General features: G+C 40.5%; 1 protein-coding gene across 7 annotated transcripts in view; it reads left to right on the top strand.

The window, feature by feature from the left end:
- Window positions 1–20419, top strand: part of ano3 (anoctamin 3) — a 28509-nt gene extending 8090 nt beyond the window's left edge. For 3 of the 7 annotated variants that reach the window (XM_037253509.1, XM_037253512.1, XM_037253513.1), the window contains 24 exons: window positions 4877–5083; window positions 6072–6205; window positions 6292–6447; window positions 6670–6770; window positions 6855–6902; window positions 8718–8852; window positions 8935–9041; window positions 9900–9955; window positions 10023–10144; window positions 11048–11182; window positions 11274–11370; window positions 12323–12383; window positions 13114–13196; window positions 13352–13492; window positions 13963–14127; window positions 14305–14341; window positions 14418–14529; window positions 14981–15038; window positions 15279–15376; window positions 15541–15698; window positions 16341–16493; window positions 17006–17156; window positions 17226–17415; window positions 17477–20419. In XM_037253509.1, coding sequence (XP_037109404.1) covers window positions 4877–5083; window positions 6072–6205; window positions 6292–6447; window positions 6670–6770; window positions 6855–6902; window positions 8718–8852; window positions 8935–9041; window positions 9900–9955; window positions 10023–10144; window positions 11048–11182; window positions 11274–11370; window positions 12323–12383; window positions 13114–13196; window positions 13352–13492; window positions 13963–14127; window positions 14305–14341; window positions 14418–14529; window positions 14981–15038; window positions 15279–15376; window positions 15541–15698; window positions 16341–16493; window positions 17006–17156; window positions 17226–17415; window positions 17477–17659 — 2888 coding nt within the window. In that variant the 3' untranslated portion in view covers window positions 17660–20419. The remainder of the gene's footprint in view (window positions 1–4876; window positions 5084–6071; window positions 6206–6291; window positions 6448–6669; window positions 6771–6854; window positions 6903–8717; window positions 8853–8934; window positions 9042–9899; window positions 9956–10022; window positions 10145–11047; window positions 11183–11273; window positions 11371–12322; window positions 12384–13113; window positions 13197–13351; window positions 13493–13962; window positions 14128–14304; window positions 14342–14417; window positions 14530–14980; window positions 15039–15278; window positions 15377–15540; window positions 15699–16340; window positions 16494–17005; window positions 17157–17225; window positions 17416–17476) is intronic. The other 4 variants (XM_037253510.1, XM_037253514.1, XM_037253511.1 and 1 more) reach the window with 3 other exon arrangements.
- Window positions 20420–21944: the final 1525 nt, after the last annotated feature.

Genomic DNA, 21944 nt, shown 5'->3' with positions numbered 1-21944 from the left:
CGTGGACAGCAGACGACAGCTGCCATCAGGGACCTGAGCAAATTGTCTTTGTTCTCCGGGGAAGCTCTTGACTATTTCCTTTGTGGCTTCACCTTTGAGTAAGGTCACCATTGTTGTTACAGTTTGGTCCGGTGTTTAAGCAACTTGCGAGCCCTTTCGTCTCCACGTTTGATTGTATCCGTGCTGTCATTTTGGAGACAAAACTCTTTGAGGGCAGTTTGGATCAGGACATGCTCTCTTCTTGCCATTTTAAAAATCTCCCTGAAAGTTGATTTGGAACATGATACAGAGCAGGGGTGCATTTTAAAAACCATCTGAAATGTTAATTGCTTCATCAATTATGGATGCACTTGTGTATTGCAAATTAGCCGTCGCTGCCCCTCTCGACATGGTCTGCAAAATGAAGCTGAATATTCAAAATTATTCTGGACTTAGGTACCGATTCTATTGATCTATGTTCGTTTGATATGAAACAGGCAAGCATGATGAAACAATGCTTGGTCTCATTGCTTTGAAAACAATTATTGCCCCGTTGGCCACATACGCAAATCCAAATACGCCGCTGCAGTTGCTTTGGCCCACCTTCTCTGTGTGTATCTCTGTGTGTGTCTTTTATTGCCTGCTGTTTACAGCTGGGACCATGTTTATTCGTGTTTGATGTATTTATGATAGCAATAAGATGGTAATCACCTTGGTTGGTAGCTCGCCTTGGGATATTTCAGCTTGTGTTTTAGTAGGAGTCCAGCAGCAGCTTTAGTGTTCTGGCTCCAACTTTTAGGATTGTTTTGCAAAACTTTGCTGTTTTTGGGGTATTTTCTGCATAGATGCACTGCATACAGTTCATATAAAAAGTCTACACACCCCGGTTTCTAATTTTGAAATTTTAATAAAAATTTTACTGATACTCTCATTGTTTTTTTGTTTTTTAATACCACAAAAAAGCTATTTGAACAGGGGTGTGTAGACTTTTTATATCCACTATCAAGAAGCCAAGAGCAAGAGTTCCAATTGTACAAATCTTGATGATGGTGCCATCTTGTCTCCAAATCTAATGTCCTTGGTCTCACTTCTTTCGAGTTTTGGTGCCAACATCCCTCTTTGACCTTTCATGCAGCCCCCCAATCTGAGTCTGAATAATTCCAGACTGGTGGCTTTTTGTTTGATTCTACTAAACAACAGGCATGAAAAAGGATCCTTTGGGGTGATCTAAAATGCACTCAGGCAGGCAGAATTGCCCATCTAATGTTATACGATGCAGACTTAGTTGAAAGCCGAGACACGAAAAGTGCTTTGAGACCAATGCAGATGAATAATTAATTAATAATTACGCTTCGAATGGGAATGCTAGGCGGATAAGACTCGGAGATTCAGACATCTTTGTAGCTTTATTTAACGTTCGAAACATTCTTGTGCTTCAGTTTGCATTCCGAATGATTGAAATTTGACTATCAAAAAGAGAAATGACTCAAAAAGGCATCATCCTTTTTTTTTTTTTTGATGGCAGAAATGATCACACATAAAAGACACACAGTTTGTTTGAATGCTTCCGCACAAAAACAAGCCAAGCATATTCACAATGCTATACATTGTCATGCCCCATGCCTAAAAGAATAATCCTTTTAATCTCACATCACAAGACCGCCATGCGCAGGCTGCACAGAGAAGATCCAAATCCCGGATCACGACCTTCGTCCAGCTCCCCTCGGATGAGTGTGGTTTAGTTATTTATTTTAATGGCAGCACATAATGTTGTGTTGCCACATGTTGATTGTAAACATTGATACATTAACTCACTCCCCCCTAATCGCTTTGTTTTTATTTCCTTTTAGTATTCTTGTATTTTCAGCTCGTTCTCCGGGTATTGAAATCAGCAAACACACACACATTGAAAGCACACACAGGATTAATTTAGCCAGCCCACAGTAAGATTAAGCACTGGATTGTATTATAAACCTTTTTTATTTTTTTATTCAGTCATCTCACTCAACACACTAAGTGTATCGTGCTGTACCTCGAAACGTGTGTGTGTACATTTTTATAACCTCACAATCTGATAGTGTCTTTGTTATTTCCACAAGTTCTAAAATTTCCTTGGAGTCAATCTCACACAACAACAAACCTGTCCAATTTGTAGGACCTATTTTAGACTTTGAAGATCCTTTCGGGATCACTGAGCCTCGCCTCTGCGGGGCCATTAAGTGGTCTCAGCACTGTTGTGTCATCTCAGACATAGAGAGCCTTGTGGAATATTCCAGCACCTTGAGCCTTTGGGGAATATGCATGTGTTTATTGTGTGGGAGTTGCATGGAAATGAAATAAGTCGAACATGCACGCTTATATTATTCATGCCGATACTGAGACACTTTAGTTACAAGATGGATCTTCTTGTCTTCCATTCAGAGACACCAGGTGGCAAGCAAGCAAGCAAGCTAATGCTGCATCTGTTTCTTTCTCACCAGCATGTATAATAATTGCTGATATAATTGGCACAATATGACTGCTTATCGAATGAGAGCTTAACAACTCAAAGCTCAGCTGTTCTTTTTCATATTGCAGGAGAGCTGATTAAAGCATTTGGAGGTGAACTGTGTTAGTAAGATGCCAACTTTCCTCAAGCAGTAACATTTATTCACACCATTGCAGAGAGCGTTCAAAATCTGGTCTTTGGTTTTAATCTTTCATATTATTTGTGTTGAGTGTTATTATTCAATATGATCTCCAAGTCGGGTTTATGGAATATAAATGAGGCACACAGTGCGGATTGGCTGGTAAAAGTCTACTTCCCATCCCACAATGCTGCAATTCACTAAATTTTGAATTTCCAAATTACTACTCGTTGAATTTGAAACAGCTTCTTTGGACTGGTGGTGAACATTTGAACATCCATCATGAATGAAATGATGGATGTTGAAGATTGATGAAGTTTCTCTCTCTTTTTGTATGCTTATTTTAAGCTCCCAGTTTTCCTCATTCCATTTCTGTGCGCTGCAGAAAAAATAATCAGTATAATCAGTGGGCTCCCGGGTCCTTGTGCTCACATCCTTTGTCATGTAACAGCGCTGGGGAATCCCACTGAGATCCGTTTCAGGGGAATGAGTTACTATGCAGCTTGTAGCTGCGGCAACACCCCCGGGGATGTATCGATGCAGCCGTGCAAGGTCACGGAAAAAACTCCTCGCCGGAGGTGGAAGAACATCGTGTCCCCATTATGAAGCGAGAGCTCAGTCTCGTGAATTTATATGTCGGCTGCCCTCATGTTAATGTTTTGGTGACAGTGAGCCGCTTCCATTGCTGGACCTCCATTATGGTGATTAGCCTTTGCGCATTTTTGCTATTCATCGCTGCCCTTCAGTCTTGTCCAACAATTTTGTCATATCACACCATTGGTAATCACTTTGACCTTGAAAATAATCTCCGCTGATATAAATGTTATTCAATTTTTGCTTTCACTGCTATTAACTCAATTTATCGAGCTGAGTAATTTGATGGCAGAGAAGTGCTGACGCTGACACTTTCAATGCACCTCCATGAAGGAGGGAATCAACATCATCATCATCATTATTACAGTAGCTCATAAATAGATGGAGCATATCTGTCTATCCCCCACCTTCCCTTCTTTTAATTCCATTTTATGGTGGAAGTTCTCCCTTCTTGACATCTACTTGTTTTTATATTTTTATGCAATGCAATAATCCACAGCAGTGCAATAATCTACCTAATTATTATTATTTTTCATTACATCAATCACATTTAAATGGGAGTAGTTGGTCTGATTTGCCGCAATTAGTGTTGATCACCGCTACAGCGGCGCAGACCTTCATCTGTCAGATCCGCCATACTGCGGCCTAACTCGCCTCTTTGCAGTTACGCCACATAGGGTTTAACAAAAAAAAAATTCAATCTTCCATCCACGAACATAGAGTCAGCTCACCCGTGAAGCTAATGAGAAACAAAAAGCCAAAGAATAGTGCTAAATAGTTATTCACAGCTTTCACACCTTCTGCAAAAGCTGCAATGAGAATTTCTCCACTTTGCAAATTGTTCTTTTGGAGCATAGACCCCCACGGGGATTCAAACAATGTTGAATTAGCCCAAGCAGAATGCACGCCTTCACAGCAACTGCCCTCCTGCATTATTCATTTATTTCAGCAATAACATACTGGTGTTATTTTCTGAGAACGCAAGAAAAAAGTTGCACGCAATCGGTTTCCTTTTCTGGGCTGTGGCCATTTTTGGATTTGCCGATTATGTCTTTTCAAGCATCAGACTTGTCAGCCGCATTGGCCAGTAAACATGCAGTTTATGTGTAATGTAACGCAACCTCATATGTCGGGTTAGCCTGCAATTCTCTTTTTACGCACCTTTAATTTTCAGTGCTTGTTAACACTGTCAGAAAGTCATAATTCGTGTTTATGTTTACCACTTGGGTTGTAGTCGCTCTACTCGCATGATTTACATTGAAAAGCATTTCAAGTGTCCTGTCAGACTTGTCCGAGTATTAGCCATGCCTAATTTACGCCACCGAGTCGGGCCGTTAAACACCATTTCAGGCTAAAACTAAAGCCGACGTTATTATTTTCATAGGAAGAAATGTAGTAAATCAGATGGGATGAATTTTCTTACAAAAGGCAAAAAATCAGATGATGTCAGTTTTGATCCAAAGCAACTTAGTGTAAGAGCACTTAAGAGTCGTCAAGCTACGAATGGGCCTGTTAAGTCTTTGTGAGGGAGCTTGGGCATGGATATATTTGATTTAGCCAAGATTTATATTCCACATTTGTTCATTGAAATGGATGAGCGCTCTTTAACGTAATCCACGATGAAATTGTGGAGCACTCTCAAAACGTATTTCCCCAGTAAAATTCTGCTTCTCCAGGCATGCACACCAGCATCAGCGAGATCCTGAAGGAGAAAAGTCTAAAGCCGTCCCGCCGCAGTTTGCCCTGCCTGGCCCAGAGTCAGACCCATCCCATCAACCTCAACCACTTCCTGTCTGTGCCTCTGAGCCCGGAGCCCAAAGCCCAAGCGGAGGTTCTGAGTCAGAGCATTAGCACCTCCTGCAGCCTCCTGCCGCCGCAGACAGGTCAGTATCATCACAGACTGCCGTTACATCATCAGTGTGTGCATGTGTTCACGCTTGCCTTAGGCGTTGTCATATTCGCACTAAAAGATATGTTTACCAGATTAGAACAAGATTATGTCGCAAATTATTGAGCAGAATTTCCATCATCTATGATAATGGTCGCTAATCACATTCCGCTCACATTTTTGTCTAGCCACGTTCTCCTCCTACTGATGGTCTTATTGGTATCCAAACACTTCAACCTTGAAAATGGGCCCTTGTTAGAAGCATCTATGAAGTGCAATTTTACAATTGTTGACTTCTTCTACCCGCAATTAACTGCTACTCATTCGTAACAGGTTCATGACAAATATAATTAAAAATTATCTGCTTGCGGTGCCATCATTCTACTTGTACTTGTCTTATGCACACTATGCAATTGGCAGAACTGCAGAGGACATGAGGGGGGGAAAAAGGAAAAGACAATGATCCAATGTACGTCATATGCCGTTTCAGACGGATGAACTAGTGTGTCATAATGATGCTCCAATTACACTGCACTTCTGTATGGAAATGTTTCATGCCGAAGGAGTCTTTAATTCTTCTCGGTGTACTGCGTACAGTGTTGTAATAGTTAGAAAAAAAGTATATATATATTTATACACACACACACACACACACACACACATTATTTACAGAAGAAGATACATGCTGTTGTGCGCAAGATCCATTAACATAAAATATCTGCATTGCGCATTGGACAATCTTTTCATGTGTCTGCACATTCACTCTCCTCAAGAAATGTTCCTCGCCTTTCCACTGCAAAATCAGCTTTTTTTGTATTGTACATTAATTGAGTTAGTATTGCCTAACGTTTCCAAACGCTGTCACAAACCCGCCCTAAAAAGTAATTAAAACTAACCGTATTTGAAAATCAAGACAAATGAAATAAAAACTAACGACATTTTTTCATGTACAATTATTCCACTTTGTGCGTGTGTGTGTCCAGCAGAGGATGGTAAGGATGACTACACGGAGGAGTCGGAAGCAACTCCTCCATGTGAAACCAGAACAGACGGGTCACTTTTGCCCCGAAAAGCCAGCACACGGGCTAAGCTGGAGGCCCGCACAGATTCCGTCAAGGTAATCATGATAAAGATGTTACACATCGTGTTCTTTTTAGCATTTGGAGCTCAGGTTTACTGTCTTGGCTTTTATTGGCGCTGCAGAGCAGGAATCCATCAGATGCATCTGGACTCTTCTTCCGGGATGGGAAAAAGCGCATTGACTACATCCTGGTTTATAGAAAGTCCAGTCCGCTGGTAGAGAAGAGATGCACCTTTGAGAAGAATTTACGTGCTCAGGGCCTAATGCTGGAAAAGGAGGTGAAAACTCTTATCAAAGATAAAAATAGGCAAAAGTGCCATTCAATTCTTGCAATGTTGTATTAACCCATATTTATCACCATCTTTTTTATTTTTTCATTTTTTTAACACATTCAATACGAATGGATGGATGGATGGCTGGACGGACAGATGAATGGATGTTTACTACAAATCTTTTTCAAAATAAATACAACATTTTTGTATTTTCTATGATTCGCAAAGCCTTCCTTGACGAACAATGACATCATGTTCGTCAAAGTCCACACTCCCTGGGACACACTTTGCAAATATGCAGAGCAGATGAACATCCGGATGCCTTTCAGGTAACACAACAAGGAATTTAATTGCACCGCATATTTTCTTTCAGTGGCTGGAAGCTTCTTTAATGTGTCTCTCTTTCCCTGCGGAAGGAAAAAATCCCACTTTACAGACTGGAAAAGCAAAACCTTGGGCAGGTAAGTTGGATGCTTAAATAGTAATTTAAAAAAATATATAGGCAGGAGTTGAGGACACCCCAAATTGTGTTTTCTTATCTGCATTGAAATAATAACATAAAAGATACAAAGGATTGAAAAGTAAGCCATCGGAAATGAATTTGAGAATCCGGAGTCAAATGCATTGTTGCCGTTCCTTATTTTGTCTCAACAATGAGCTGCCTCACCACGTCAGACACTGTAAGAATGAACATGTCAAGGGCCCTTTTCACAGAACAATATTTCTGCCACTCACCCACAATAATGAGGACTTTTCCATGAAACTATCTATAATCTTTCAGTCAAACACCAACGAGTGGCATGGGCTTATTTGCATACTATTTTTAGAATGATGCAGTCGCGCTTTGAAGTGATGTTCAAGGGATGTCCAAGCTTCGCACAGGACTCCAAATTTCTGCGTCTTATCTCTGCAAGCAGACAGAAGCATTGCGGTGACGAATCAACAAACACCAACAAAGCGCCTTTGTTTTGTTTCGTCCGGCAAAATATTCCAATATAAAAAATTCTACATAACTTGAACAATTGCAAACATTTTGTGTTGGACATATATATTTTGGCCGTCCCATATTGCTGTAAAATGATTTGTATTTAACTTTTAGTACAATTTCCCAAATAGCCTCCCTTGTGTATGACTTTTGATGAAATGATGACCATTAGCTTTGGCTCGGTTGTACTAAACTGAAAACTCAGACATAAATATGCTCTGAGTGTTTACCAATGGTCTGTCACAACTCACAGGCTGAACAAATGGACCATATACAGGAGGTGGCAGCTTGCCGCATCCATATCAATACTTGTACCCGAGTACCTGCTTTCTTCACAGCGAACATAAACTCTGTGTTCACAAAGTCCCCATTTATATGTGTTAATCAATACTGGGGTGGCAGCATCGTGAAGTCATTTTACAGTGCCTCAAGTTGAATGCGAGGAAGCTCTCAAGATTGCAATATTGCAATATGAGTCTGGGCCTCAAATTAAATCAATTTGAGTTATGGAGGGATGGATTTCATCGTGGCAAGGGGTTATGTATTGATAAGCAGCAGCATGAAAACAAATGGCTCTATTAAATATTGTTTGCAAATTGTCTTCTCAAGGTTATACATTTTGCCTGCTAAGACAGTTTTGACCACCAGGGGCAGTATAATACTCACAGACCTACTACACATACTGATGGAACACAGAAGATGCGGTTGGTTTTTGCAGATGATAAAGAATATATGCAGCTGAGAATGTTTGTATGTTGACATTTGTGTTTCTAAATGAGTTGTTTTAAGATGCGTAAGTAGTGTGACAATGATGCTAGTTTAAATAGCCTGTCCAGGATGTTTAGCATTGTGTGTTAGCATTAGGCTAGCGGAATTCTGTACGACAAGTTATGCGGTTTGGTTCAATACAAAATGTGTAATTGATGTTGTTTATATACACATGGCTTCATGAAGTATAAAAACTGTTTATTAATTTTTAGTATGTTTAGTTTAAAAGGAGAAATACTGTCGTTCTATCAGCGTTTTGAGGCTATCATCAATTTTGTCTCACATTTTCTTGCTCCACTGGCAGATATTTTGGTTAAATCAAGTAAAATATTCCACATTTCTCTAATTCTTTTCCCTTTTCTAATACAATTATTTGCAGTGCATCTGTAGAGTGGATTGAGATGTTAGGGCTTGTCGGTGCCGGAGTAAAAGTTAATGATCCACTTGATAATGTCAACGTAGACAATCTTCATGTTACTAATCTGTATGGTTAATCCCCTCCTGCTGTGCTCCATCTGTGCAGCCGCTTTCATCTGAGATGTCGGCAGATCAAGAGCTGGCTTCCCAGAAATCCCATGAAGCTGGACAAGGAAGCACTGCCTGACCTGGAGGAGACCGACTGCTACACTGCCCCCTTCAGTCGAGCACGCATGCATCAGTAAGACATCATCACTCGACAACATATAATACCTAAAAATGTTCAATGTCGCGAATGGTTTGCGCAATTCATTCCCACCCAGCTTCACTATCAACAACAGAGAGAGCTTCTTTTCCAACTCGACCAGAAGCAGAATCGTCCACCATGTCCTGCAGCGCACTAAGTATGAGGATGGAAAGTTAAAAATAGGTATGATGCCGACAGCCTAATAATCAGCACAAAGTTATAAATGGTTAAAAGACCTCATGTACTTGATTTTATGGCTTTGTATTTTCATTCTGCTTGTCTTTGAATCCACAAGGCAACTTACTAAGTGCCATTAACACTTAATGAAACCTTGATCGTGTTGCACCCTGGTGAATTGGGATTGTAATTTTGGCACAGCATTATTTACAACACCATTCAAAACAAAATTGACTGTTCACTCCACTGATATTTAGTCAAGTTATTTTCTTAACCGCATGCTGATGTCCGCTGCTATAAATCAAAGCATTGTCACTTTTACGAGTCCGATCCAGACCAATCAGCATCAAGCGCCTTCTGGCAGTTTTTCAGGGTCACTCAGCACTTAATTTGATGTGCACTCATGCCTATGACATTCTGCCTTTAGGTATTTAATTAACAATGCTGATCAATAATGTGGGCCCATATGTCTTTTTGAAAATCTCAAACATTCCTACATTACGTGACAAGCTCCTGCGTTGACGCTAATGCCTTTCTTACGTGACAGCCAGCTGTGCTATGAAGAGCTTCTATGGAAGCCACATGAATTTTTAAATAAAGTCGAACCACTCTCCAATGAGACATTCAACCCATTTGCTTGCTTTCCATTGAGGCGGGTGTCAGCATTCACTGCATAAATGTGATTCACACAGTACAGTATCCCGAAAGGTCGTATTCCTTCCTGGATTTTACAACGTGCATAAACGACGACACAGGTTCAAATAAAACCTATTTAAGACTTGCTGATAAATTGCTGATAAGTAGGTTTGTTAAAATACTCTGCAGATGTTCAATTGTGGAATTGATTGAAACTGTAATCGGCAGGTATCAACCGATTATTGGGCAACAACACGTACGAGGCTGCCTTCCCTCCACACGAGGTGAGAAGATCAGGATTTTTGCTGACAGGTGTTTACAAACTCATTATGGGTTCTGCATTCTCCTCAGGGTGGATACAAAAGCCGACATCCCATCAAGACACATGGTGCCCAGAACCACAGGCACCTTCTTTATGAGCGCTGGGCTCGTTGGGGGATCTGGTACAAATACCAACCTCTGGACCTCATCAGGTGCTCTGCCATTGGTTGAAGTTTCCCTCGCTAATTAGAAGCCACAGTTTGGCTTTAAATACATTGAAGGAGTGAGACATAAAGAGTAACCTAGTTTTCCTGTGCACGCTGCCTCGTGTCGTGTGAACGTATTCATTTATCAGACACTGCAGGTTTTCAAAGTGCCTCAGTCAACTCATTGCGGATGAGAATGAGACCTACATTCTTTCCATTTGCATCACGCACATCAAACATGAGTGGTTTCTTTTTAACCTGCCTCCTCCACAAAGGGCTTCATGACTTGGTTTAAAATGGAAACAAGTGCTAAAAACAGAACAGTATCTCTTGGTAGGAACCAGATTTGATAACTTTAAAAAGGCAGAACAAGCGAATGATTTTTGAGAGCAAATCAATAACGATAATTAAAATCAATACATTTTTTGTTGTTGACTGAAACAGTATTTATTTTACAAATTTCAAAAATCTACTCAATAAAACAAGACTACTGTATCTATTTTCTATCCGAACCAATACATTTAAACATTTGTCAGAAAGAGCAAGGGAAAAAAAAATTAACCTGCCAGCCAATATGTGGATTGGGTCTTTGCATTAAGGTGGCTGCATTAGAGTGCCTCGTTGTCACAATGAAGAAAAGCCCGGCAAGATTACAACCACTGGAGGCTTTGAGCAAAACTCACAAGCATCTGAAATATTTCACAATAACATTAATGTACTCTGATTTTAAATAGTCAGTGGCTTGTACCCATTTAAAAACATAATTAAAACAGCACAAGCTTTTAGACAATGTAGCAGGAAGCTAATTAGCATTATTGGCTCTTATTATATGGCTCGACACATCCTCCTCACATGACACCCTGAAACATGCTCGATGACGTGCCGTTTTCTCTTGTCTGTCGCTTTCAGACGCTACTTCGGAGAGAAAATCGGTCTTTACTTTGCGTGGTTGGGCTGGTACACCGGCATGCTGATCCCCGCTGCTCTGGTTGGCGTCTTTGTCTTCCTCTACGGACTCTTCACCATGGACTCCAGCCAAGTCAGGTCAGATGACACCGCCTGGGGTTACGACAAAGAGCGTGCATACTGTTCATACATTAGGGCATGAAGCTTAAGGAACTGCTTGTCCCTTCAGCAAAGAAATTTGCGAAGCAACCACAATCACGATGTGTCCAATGTGTGAGGAGACCTGCAAGCCGTGGAGGCTGAGTGACAGCTGCGTTTATGCAAAGGTTTGCTATTTTGTCTTCACACAGCTTTGTTGAGTGACAATTCTAAAATTACATCCAGAAAAATACATTTGGTGCCATCAGGTGCACTTTGCAGGGAATCTTCAAAGTAGTCACACTTTGTATGATGACCTTGTTATGAAATGGGGTTACATTGTTTTTTTTCCTCAAAATTCTACACACAACTCCCCATAAAGACAAAATCTAAAAGTTTTTTCTTTTTCTTCTTTCTGTGGCACTAGGGGAGATTTATACAAATGTATTCAAACTAGAAATATAAGAATGTGAAGACTTTCCAATTGCCCAGTAGGTATTATGGCAAATGTGACCTCTTTGACCTCTAGAGGCGCCATAAAATTGGGAAAATATTCCCATTCGATAAATATCCATCGATTTTTCTATACTGCTTGTCCCAGTTATACTAAGGCTAATTATTACTATTAACGGTTAAAATGAAACACAAGGATGTCATTTAAAAAAAAAAAAAAATTCGCCCTGGATTTCACATTGGGTAAGGCTGTAAGTATTCATCTGTTTCCAATAGCCTGTTTGGACCAAACCATTGTCTCGCTGACGGGGGGGTGTTACAGTCAATTAACTTTTCACTAATATTGTGAGACTGCAATGCGCTACAAGAACCGACCCTCCTATTTGTCTTAATTATGACATGAGACAGGCAAAAATAAATCACTATGATGCAATGCGGTTTCACACCACTGAAAATATTCACATTGCTCACAAAGAAACGAAAACTGTACTACCATTACAGCACTTTATTCATCAGTGTCAATAATACAACTGAGCTTTATTTTCCTCGTAAACGCCATATTTTTATGCAACCCTTCTATTAAATGTCATTAAACGAAGTAGGATTAATGTTGTGTCTGCTGAGTGTAAATCTTAATGTTGCTTGACAAGCTCCCATGTTTCACGGCAACCTTTGTTGTGTGTCAAGGTGACCCATCTGTTTGATAACGGTGGCACCGTTTTCTTCGCTATCTTCATGGCTATCTGGGGTAGGTCTAATCGATTTTACATTGGCATGCATGCATTCACTGAATATTTGCAATCCGCTGTGTAAATATGATGTTCTGTATGTACACAGTACACAAGTGATGATGGTATATTCCAGCTTTGCCAGCTATGGCCTCATTGTGTGGTGGACTGTAAATGGTTCTGCAGCTCCTGGCCCTCATCCATCTTTCTGCCAATGTGAAAAATAATAACCTGTGCCCGCAGAGAACACTTGGCACATAATGTTCTATGTTTGGGCTCAATGAAGGCAGCAGAGCGCTGGAGAGCCCAGAGAGGTTCCAGCTTGCTGACTGTGGTCCGTAGCTCAGAATTCAGCATGAGGGCTTTTGGCAGAGTGGACCAAAAGTAGGTAGGGCTGCACCACTGAGTGCACTTGAGGTCTTAGTATGTGTGTCGGTGTCTGGAAAACATTGTTTTGCCCAGGGGAACCGATGTAGTGCACTTTTGTGTCTCTTAAATAAGTGGCGTTCTTTTTTCTCCTTATTTGTTTGCATAGGCTGCTGGTCACGTTGACAGAGGGACAAAAATATTTATCTTATCATCACTGGTTTAGTACGCTTGTGCTACCTCTTTTACCATCAGAGGACTGAAGACGTGTGTGTCGTAATGACTGCTTTGCATTTGGGATGTGCTCTTTGATTGCACCCGTAATTAGCAGTCAGACTAATGTTGCACCTCAAAGCTAATCAATAATGTGATGGATCCCCGCAGCCACTGTCTTCTTGGAATTCTGGAAACGGAGGAGAGCCGAACTGACTTACGACTGGGATCTCATTGACTGGGAGGAGGAGGAGGCACGTATAGATCCCCTCCCACCTTGTGGTCAACCTTTTATGATTTGGTCTTCATTTTTGTGCTGTGCCTGGTTTAAATATGACACCGCCATTGTGTTCTGCTAAAAGCATCTGCAGTTCAATAGTTCATAAACGGAATGTGTGTCGTTCATCAGGAGGAGCTCCGGCCCCAGTTTGAAGCCAAATATTCCAGAGTGGAGCGGGTCAATCCCGTATCTGGAAAGCCCGAGCCTTTCCAGCCTCTCTCAGACAAGCTCAGCCGGCTCATGGTATCTGTGTCCGGAATATTCTTCATGGTAAACCCTTTGATCTCTCAATAATCTTCTCATTGGGGCTTTTCGTGAGTGTGTTATTCTGTGTGCTGCCTCTGGAGTGGTTTTGATGCGCCAGCTGTGGCATTACAACACCCCCTGCTGGACTAAATTTCATGGCACAATTATTATTATTTTATTATTGTATAATTTTATAACTATTATTTATTATTTTATCATTTTATTATTTTATTATTTTATGATTTTATGATTTTATGATTTTATTATTTTATTATTTTATTATTTTATTATTTTATTATTTTATTATTTTATTTACATCATCAACATCCAACTTTGAAGCTATTATTTTCCCTTTTAGCACAAATAAAAATCAACTTGAAATATCGGTGATCGGCCTCCTTGACATTTAATCATCAGTATCAGCATTGAAAAATAAATGGTTTTATCTCAAATTTGAAGCGCACTAACATTTTCTTAAAATGTCCTCCGCTCAGATTTCGCTGGTCCTGACAGCCGTGTTTGCCGTGGTAGTTTTCCGTCTGATTGCCATGGAGAAGTTTGCATCATTCAACTGGCATTTTGTAAAGAAGAACTGGCAGTTTGCCACCTCTGGCACTGGCGTCTGCATCAACTTCATGATCATCATGTCTCTCAACGTGGTGGGTGTTCAGACAGACACATCATCTGCTGTGTTTGCAGATCAAACGCCAGCAAATGTTCCTTGAAACGTTTATTTTATTTACTTTATTCCCGGAAATGCCACACCCGCGGCCAGAAAGTCTCATTTTTCCTCCTGCTTCTTTGCCACTGATTGTTTCCTTGCTAATGTTTGTCAGGTGTATGAAAAAGTGGCCTATCTGCTGACAAATTTAGGTGAGCACAAGACAATCACTAACATTATTCCAGCTCTTGACCCAGATTGTTGACAAGCCTTTATGTCCCCCTGCAGAACATCCAAGGACAGAATCTGAATGGGAGAACAGTTTTGCTCTCAAGATGTTCCTCTTCCAATTCGTAAACTTGAACAGTTCCACCTTTTACATTGCATTCTTCTTGGGAAGGTAGGCCATGAATCACATTTGCTGTTTTTACAGTGGATCACGCAAAGTGTTGACTTTCCAAACCCCTTGTCAGTAAATCTGCAAAAACAGAATCCAGACTTAATTTTGTCGTTCAATTATTCTGGCCCATATTTCACCCAAAAGTAAATTTGTGCCTATATTAAGCCAAGAATATTTCAGTGTTTGTTCTTTTTGTTACTTTTTTGTTTTTTATTTTTCATTATAAATGGCTCAGTAAAGGTTAGGAACCTGACCGGCATTTTAGTCATTTCATAAAATCATTTTCCATTTCTGTGGAAAATGGATTTCCTCTATGTGCTGTCACACAAACGTCTAGAAATGTTTCAAACATGTGTTTTTATTTGACCTAATTGAGTGGCCGTCCCTCCCGCTCGAGAGTTCATTAGTTTTCCTCTTATTGAATTTTTCAACTAATTCTCGATTTGTTTAGGTTTGCCGGCAGGCCTGGAAAATACAATAAACTCTTTAATCGGTGGCGACTGGAGGAGGTGAGTGCAAGGACACGTCATCTCAAGTGGGTGATTATTTGAGCTGTGATAAAGCCCCCATAATTTCCTTTTTTTAAAGATTTCCTTAAAACGACTGTCTCATTTGCTTTGACTAAAAGAAATCATCCAACCATTAAATAAGCACCTAATTAAAATGATGTGGTGATCTGGAATACTAGGCATGAAATTGTAATCTAATAATGTTTCTTGTCATCTAGTTGATTCTTCTTTTTCTTTCAGTGTCACCCGAGTGGCTGTTTGATTGATCTGTGCCTGCAAATGGGCGTCATTATGTTCTTCAAACAAATCTGGAATAACTTCATGGAGCTTGGTTATCCGTAAGTATTATTTCATTGCAAATATTTTTTTTCCTTATTATTTTGATTGAATTTTACATCCTGTTGTGTTTTTCTCCTCCTCCCCCATAACACATGCTGAGACTTTTGACTGCATTGTAATAGTTATCGAGTTGAGTCACTGTGTGCACCTGTGGTTCTCTTAGTTTGCTGCAGAACTGGTGGTCTCGTAGGAAGATGAAGAAAGGTGGTGGCGCTGCAGGGCAGAATGTGGAGAATAAAAGTCAGCTACCTCAGTGGGATAAAGACTGGAATCTGCAGCCCATGAACGCACACGGTCTCGTGGACGAGTACCTAGAAATGGGTGAATCATTGTGCAACTGTGTTGATGAACAAGGCAAACTAAATGTGTGTTTGTGTTCCATAGGATGGGAAGACAACCTAGTTGGCACCTACTAATCATTGACAAAAAATTGATCATCTATTATAGAATCAAATACGTCATGCTCGGCAGTCCGCCCGTCACTTTGCAGACGTGTTTTGCTCGTCAAACATGGCTGGAACAGTTTTGCTTTGAGCAACCAATTAGAGGATATTATTGTGGGCCGGCTCGCTGGCACTCTGCGGTGAATTTAAAATCGAAATGCTTCAAGAAATAGTCTTTGTGCCAATATCATTCAAGTTACATTGGACGATGGCCTTGAGTTTGACATGGCAGAGCAAAAAAATAATAATTCGGGGGAAAGAAGAATCATTCATGTGCATATAGTGCAGCCAAGAGAAATTTAACAAAATGGAATTGTAAATGTGGGTCAGTGCTTCTTATAGGCCAGCAAACAAGACTTTCTGGGCCTGACAGTAACACATAACAGAAGCAGACAAAAGGATTTACCAGGTCTATTAACTTGAAAAAAAAATAAAAATTAAAAGAATTTGAATCTGACTAGTTTCCTGGCTTTCCAAAAATTGTCAAAGTATTATTGAGCAAACTATCATTTCCTCTCAGTCCTCCAGTTTGGCTTCACTACCATCTTCGTAGCAGCGTTTCCGTTGGCTCCGCTCCTGGCTTTGCTCAACAACATCATCGAGATCCGTCTGGACGCTTACAAATTTGTCACCCAGTGGAGGAGACCCATGCCTGCCCGGGCCACAGACATCGGTGAGTCTGATACTTCTGTGTAAAATTCTCTAAACATAGCTCAATATGCACCCAATTCCAAAGGGGTCATCTTAAATTTAATCTCCTAACTCTGTTCACGCTCAGTCTGGCATATTTATATTAATGGAAGACAGAGACGTGGAAACAATTTAGGAATCTATGTACGTATGTATACACACCGAAGGTCCATTTGGAAGTCTCTTAAACGCTGTAAATAAGAACATGTCATCATATTACAAACATCGAAATAGAGCCAACATCACATTGACATTTTAGTCATTTGTGGCTTCTTAGTATTTGTGCATTTTGGAAGTTACGCTCTGTAACTGTAAATAGAAATTATTATAATTTTTTTTAGGCCGGTGCCAAATCCGATATTTGACAGAATAAAATTCTAATAACCGATTAAAAGTGTGCACAACCAATAATGAATTCACAGTTAGTACACACTGCCGGTTGATCAAGCATGTTTGATGTTTCCCCGTTGTAAAATATTGATGGCATTTGATCAGGTATCTGGCACGGGATCCTTGAAGGTATCGGCGTGCTCGCTGTCATCACCAACGCCTTTGTCATCGCCATCACCTCAGACTACATCCCTCGATTTGTATATGCCTTCAAATATGGCCCCTGCATGGACAGGGCGTACCGCCATGACGACAAGTAAGAAGGATGTGAATTGCACCAGTGGCTTAGCTTCACGTGTGCTAAACATCTCCTTTGCCTCTGCAGGTGTTTGCGAGGGTACATGAATAGCAGCCTTTCTGTTTTTGATATGAGTGTGCTGAATAACAGCAGCGAGCCGGAATACTGTTGGTATCGAGACTACAGAGCCCCACCCTGGAGCAAGGTGCCCTACGAGTTCACTCTGCAGTTCTGGCACGTCCTGGCTGCCAGACTGGCCTTCATCATTGTCTTTGAGGTACGTCTACTCTTCGCTTTATTAATCAAGCCCTCCTCATACTGGTGACTGTTTTTCTCAGCACCTGGTGTTTGGCATCAAGTCCTTCATTGCGTACCTCATTCCGGACATGCCCAAGGACCTTTGTGACCGAATGCGCAGAGAAAAGTACCTCATGCAGGAGATGATGTACGAGGCGGAGCTGGAGCACCTGCAGAAGGAGCGCAAGAAGAACGGACTGCGTTATCACCACGAGTGGCCTTAACTTTTCAACCCCCTCTCACGTGTCCAGCCAACGTCTATTTCACCTTCGGCAGATTCACCAAAGACTTCCCATGTGACACCCCCGCCACTTTAAAGCTGCTTCATCGCGAATACTCCCTCCCTCGCCATCTGTTGCCGAGTTGGCGCCGCCCTCGTGTTCCGACACCCTTCCCGATCCATCACCTGGCTTCCTGCGGCAGCATCTCCCGCCACCCCCCTCCCCCTCCTCCTCCCTTCTGCTGCATCTCGTGGCCTCACTACCACTGTAATGTTTACTATGCAGGAGAAGGGCTGCAGCGGTTCACTTGGTCAGCCATCTTGCACCCTTCTCTTTCCGTGTGGCAGCTAGCACCTCGTCTGCTTAGACTCGCTGCATGTTTTTCGTTTTCTTCGCCGAGCGTTAGCAGTTCCTGCTCGTTTCCAAACGGGACGGACGAGGTTCCTGCAAAGCGACTGTAAACGGCCCTCTAAGCATGCTGAATACTCTTTGTGGCAAGATGTAAAAAAGCAACAGCACTCATCATGGAGAATTGTCTACAGCAGCCTAGAAAGTGCATGGTAGTGTTGTTGTTGTATCCCTACTCGGTGCCTGGTTTGTTTGTTTGTTGTGCTAATGCCTACCGAGCTCGACTGCCTTGAGTTTGCAGGATGTGAATTTTTAGCGATATGATTGTGCCTACAGTTGTGCGTCGACATCACGTGTGCCTGTTTGTGCTGCACGTGCGCTTTCAAGTGCAACAAGTCTTCTCTTAACGCGTTCTGCTCCTGAGCGTTTTTTGTTTTGGACGAGAGTCACACACTTAGGTAGCCGCTGTGGTCTAATGGCTCTGAAACAACAACGTCCGTTGAAACGTAACTGCGACGTATGCACGCAGGAGCCGCAAATCTGCTTTTCCCCTCGTTCTACGCTCATGGCCTGTTTTTCATTTGTTATTGGAAGGGCTGGAGTATGGTTGAAACTTGGATCGTTTTGGACATACCTGTGGCTTGGATGTTCACTGCACAAAGAACATCGATCCGCTGCCACAGGAAAAAAAAAAAGAAAAGCACTTAGACATTTCTTCTCGAGTAAAGAATGCCAGCCAAGTGCAGTTTTAACTCCGCTGTGATGCTAATTGTTTCGAAATTTGGTCGGTTCAAAGGAAAGCCGCCTGGCATTGTCTTTGCTCATTCATGACTTGGAAAATCAGAGTGGCACATTTTGAGGCCAAACCACATGCACTCAATTACAACGTAAAATATACTGTCAAATTTCCAGTCAAAATACGTCCGGATACTTACTTTCTTTTTTTTTTTAACTCTTTTGTTTTAATCTGGAAGGGGAAAAAAAGATTTTAATGTTATCACAGATGCAAGAACAAACACCAGGCCAGTCCAACAATATTATTGTTGCTTTAAATCCTTTTCTATCCCGCTATTATTTCTTGTGTTATGGGTAATAACTTTCCATTTTGATTGGAAACAAGACAAGTATATTTGTTTGACCTTTACCTCAAAGTGTGGAATGAAAGCTGCATTGAAATGGTCAAAAAAGAGATATTTTTAAGACCTCAGTTTGCGTTCTAAATTTTCCACATTTACACGAAACAAACAAAGAATAAAAATAAAATATTCTATCACTGATGTTGGGGGAAAAAAATTCTACGATTCATTTTTTCTAAGTAATCCAATTATGTTGCCATTCTATGTGTATATATGGTTCAGGATTTATTTATTCATTTTTCTGTTAATTTATTTTTGCTGTTTGTACTCACTCACCAATGTCTTGTTTGCATTTCTCAGGTGTCCTCTGAATGCTTGCTGATGATTGTTTTCAATCACATTTTCTACAAAACAATCAAATGGTGAATATGCAATGATGCATCCACCTACATGATGTGTTTTGGGTTTAGTGAGGTAATCCTAATCATGCATATTCATTCTGACATTTAATCACCTCTAAAAAACATTGACAAAAAACAGATTGCTTTCATTGTATTCTATCAGAAAATGTCATTTAAAATATTTTTCCCGCTAGTGACTGACTAATTGTTCGGAAGCTACTTCGGGTTCCCTGCTATGTGAAGATTGAAAATCTATGCATGTTGTAATTCTTGTACAGTCCAATTTGCATGGTTTAGTGCCTCCTTTTGGCAGCGCTAACATCAATAAGTTTATCTTAAACATATCACAAACACATTTCAGTACTGAGGATTTTAGAAAGCCCGGGCCAGACACGTATTTCGTGGAGGAAGTGAATTTTATACAATGTGGCTATTTTCTAGATTTAAAAAAAAAAAACTATGATTTTCAGTTATTCTAACTGTTCAAGAATAAGTTTGGTAAATTGAAACCATCTTAAATTAATTGTTTATATTGGTTTTCTGTCTCCCCCCAAACAATCATGGCTGAGCTCCCTAACACAAGTATGAAGTCGGCACAGTGAAAGAAACGTTTTCCTAATGCCTCCTACTGCTGTTGGCAATAGCACAATGTGAGTATTGTAATGATTCGTAATAACAGCTTGACATTGCACTCTCTGAAAACTTGGAGTGGAATTTATTTGAGAAGTGGATGCACAGAAACAAAAGTATTAGGGCAGACATTTTGTTGAGCGGTGACTTGAGTGTATTAGTAACATGGTTTACTTGGTTCTTGTTTACATGTAAAAAAAAAAGATCTATATAAATATTGAAATGTAGAAAAAAACAATGTAAAATAAGAAAATTTGGATATCACTCTTTTCTGTAATAAATCATGGATTGTATCTTTTAAATTTCAATCTGTTGTGTTTATTCCTCTAGTATTGTGTTACTTGCCTGCCCGTGCAAAATTTTGACTTTTTAATTCAATTTCTTGAAGACTCACAAAAATGCTGCCATTTAATAACACTGAAGCTTAATTATATTTGAGGTGTCCATCCGTGGAGGTGTACAAATTGGCGTCGATTAAAACGATTGTTGTCGGGTCTTGGCTGAGGTCGTTGTTCTACCCTGAGACGTTCTAGCTAGTCTATTTATTAAGTGCTGCGTCTGCACAAGAAGTTTTGCCGATTCTGTTTATGGAGCAAAATGATTTATTCCTTTGCTCCCTCTACAATTACAAACCAAGATTCCACTTTTTCCCCCCATATACCATACCCTGTTGAAATAGTGTTTTTCTATGGCAAAACTACTCCTTGAGAAACAAAATAACAGCTTTTACCGGCCAGGCGGGTCTCAAGTCCTGGACAAATGCACTGACAATGTTTTCAGCTTGGAACAACATGTTTATTCTTTTATTTACTCACAAAGTGTTTGTGCAGAGCAGTGTCGGTTTACCTGCTGGCACAAAAAGACACATCAGCGTTGTTAATGAAATCTTATCCTCCCACTCAGCCAGAACAGCAAAAATGGAGTGCCATGGGGAAACTTTAATACTTTAAAGCCCTTTCCATTTGAAAATGACAACTTGGACTAAAACAAGCAAAGAAATGAAGACATATATCAAGAATTTAAATCCACAGTGTGACTGCAAAATCCCAAGTAATCTCCAACATATCCATTAGACTCTAAGAAAATTAGAAGCTGACTACTCGGCTGGAAAATGCTGTGTGATGTGTCTGCAAGTGTGAATGATGATAAAAAACAAAAAAGCAATTTTGAATTGCTCATTGGAATGAATTTACAGATGAAACGAAACAAAATACACTGCTTAAAAAAAGTGCACCACGTTTTTCTTTTCAATGCTATTGTAAATTGTCTGAATTTTCCTCATTTTTTTCATAGCTGTAACCTTGGTGTCACACACACACACACACACACACACCACTTTCCCTTTCATGCACCGACAAGTTACGAGGTCATGGTCGCTGTAAATATGATTGATACTACAGTACGCACATGGTACACATAAAGCGAGTCGCTTAGCAAGGGAATCATGGAGCCCATAATGGTCGTGGCTATAAATTCAGCCAAACACACACGTGAACTGGCCAAGATGGCCAGTATGAGAGACAAAAGTCTAAAAATCATCAGAGGGCGATGTTCTTGGGAGTGCTTTTATTGCTCCCAAATGGTAAAATATGTTTCGCATTAACACACCCAATGTGATCACCGACTAGTGAAATTCCATGAAAATGAATTAAAAGTTTCAAATAACATCACTCCTGGAACGATTTCTCAAATTAGACACGTTGATTTTGTCAACAGAGCACAACAAAGACTCGAGGTTGCTGTCAGGATTCTTAATCCGATACAAAATGAAGTGAAAAACTTGCTAGTAAATGTTGACAAGATGATATTAGCAGGATTGCAAAATGTCAAAGA

The sequence above is a fragment of the Syngnathus acus genome, chromosome 6 (genome assembly GCF_901709675.1).
Source record: "Syngnathus acus chromosome 6, fSynAcu1.2, whole genome shotgun sequence".
In the NCBI taxonomy this organism is placed as follows: Eukaryota; Metazoa; Chordata; class Actinopteri; order Syngnathiformes; family Syngnathidae; genus Syngnathus; species Syngnathus acus.
The sequence above is the reverse complement of the archived record's forward strand: the minus strand, read 5'-3'. Positions and strand labels throughout refer to the sequence as shown.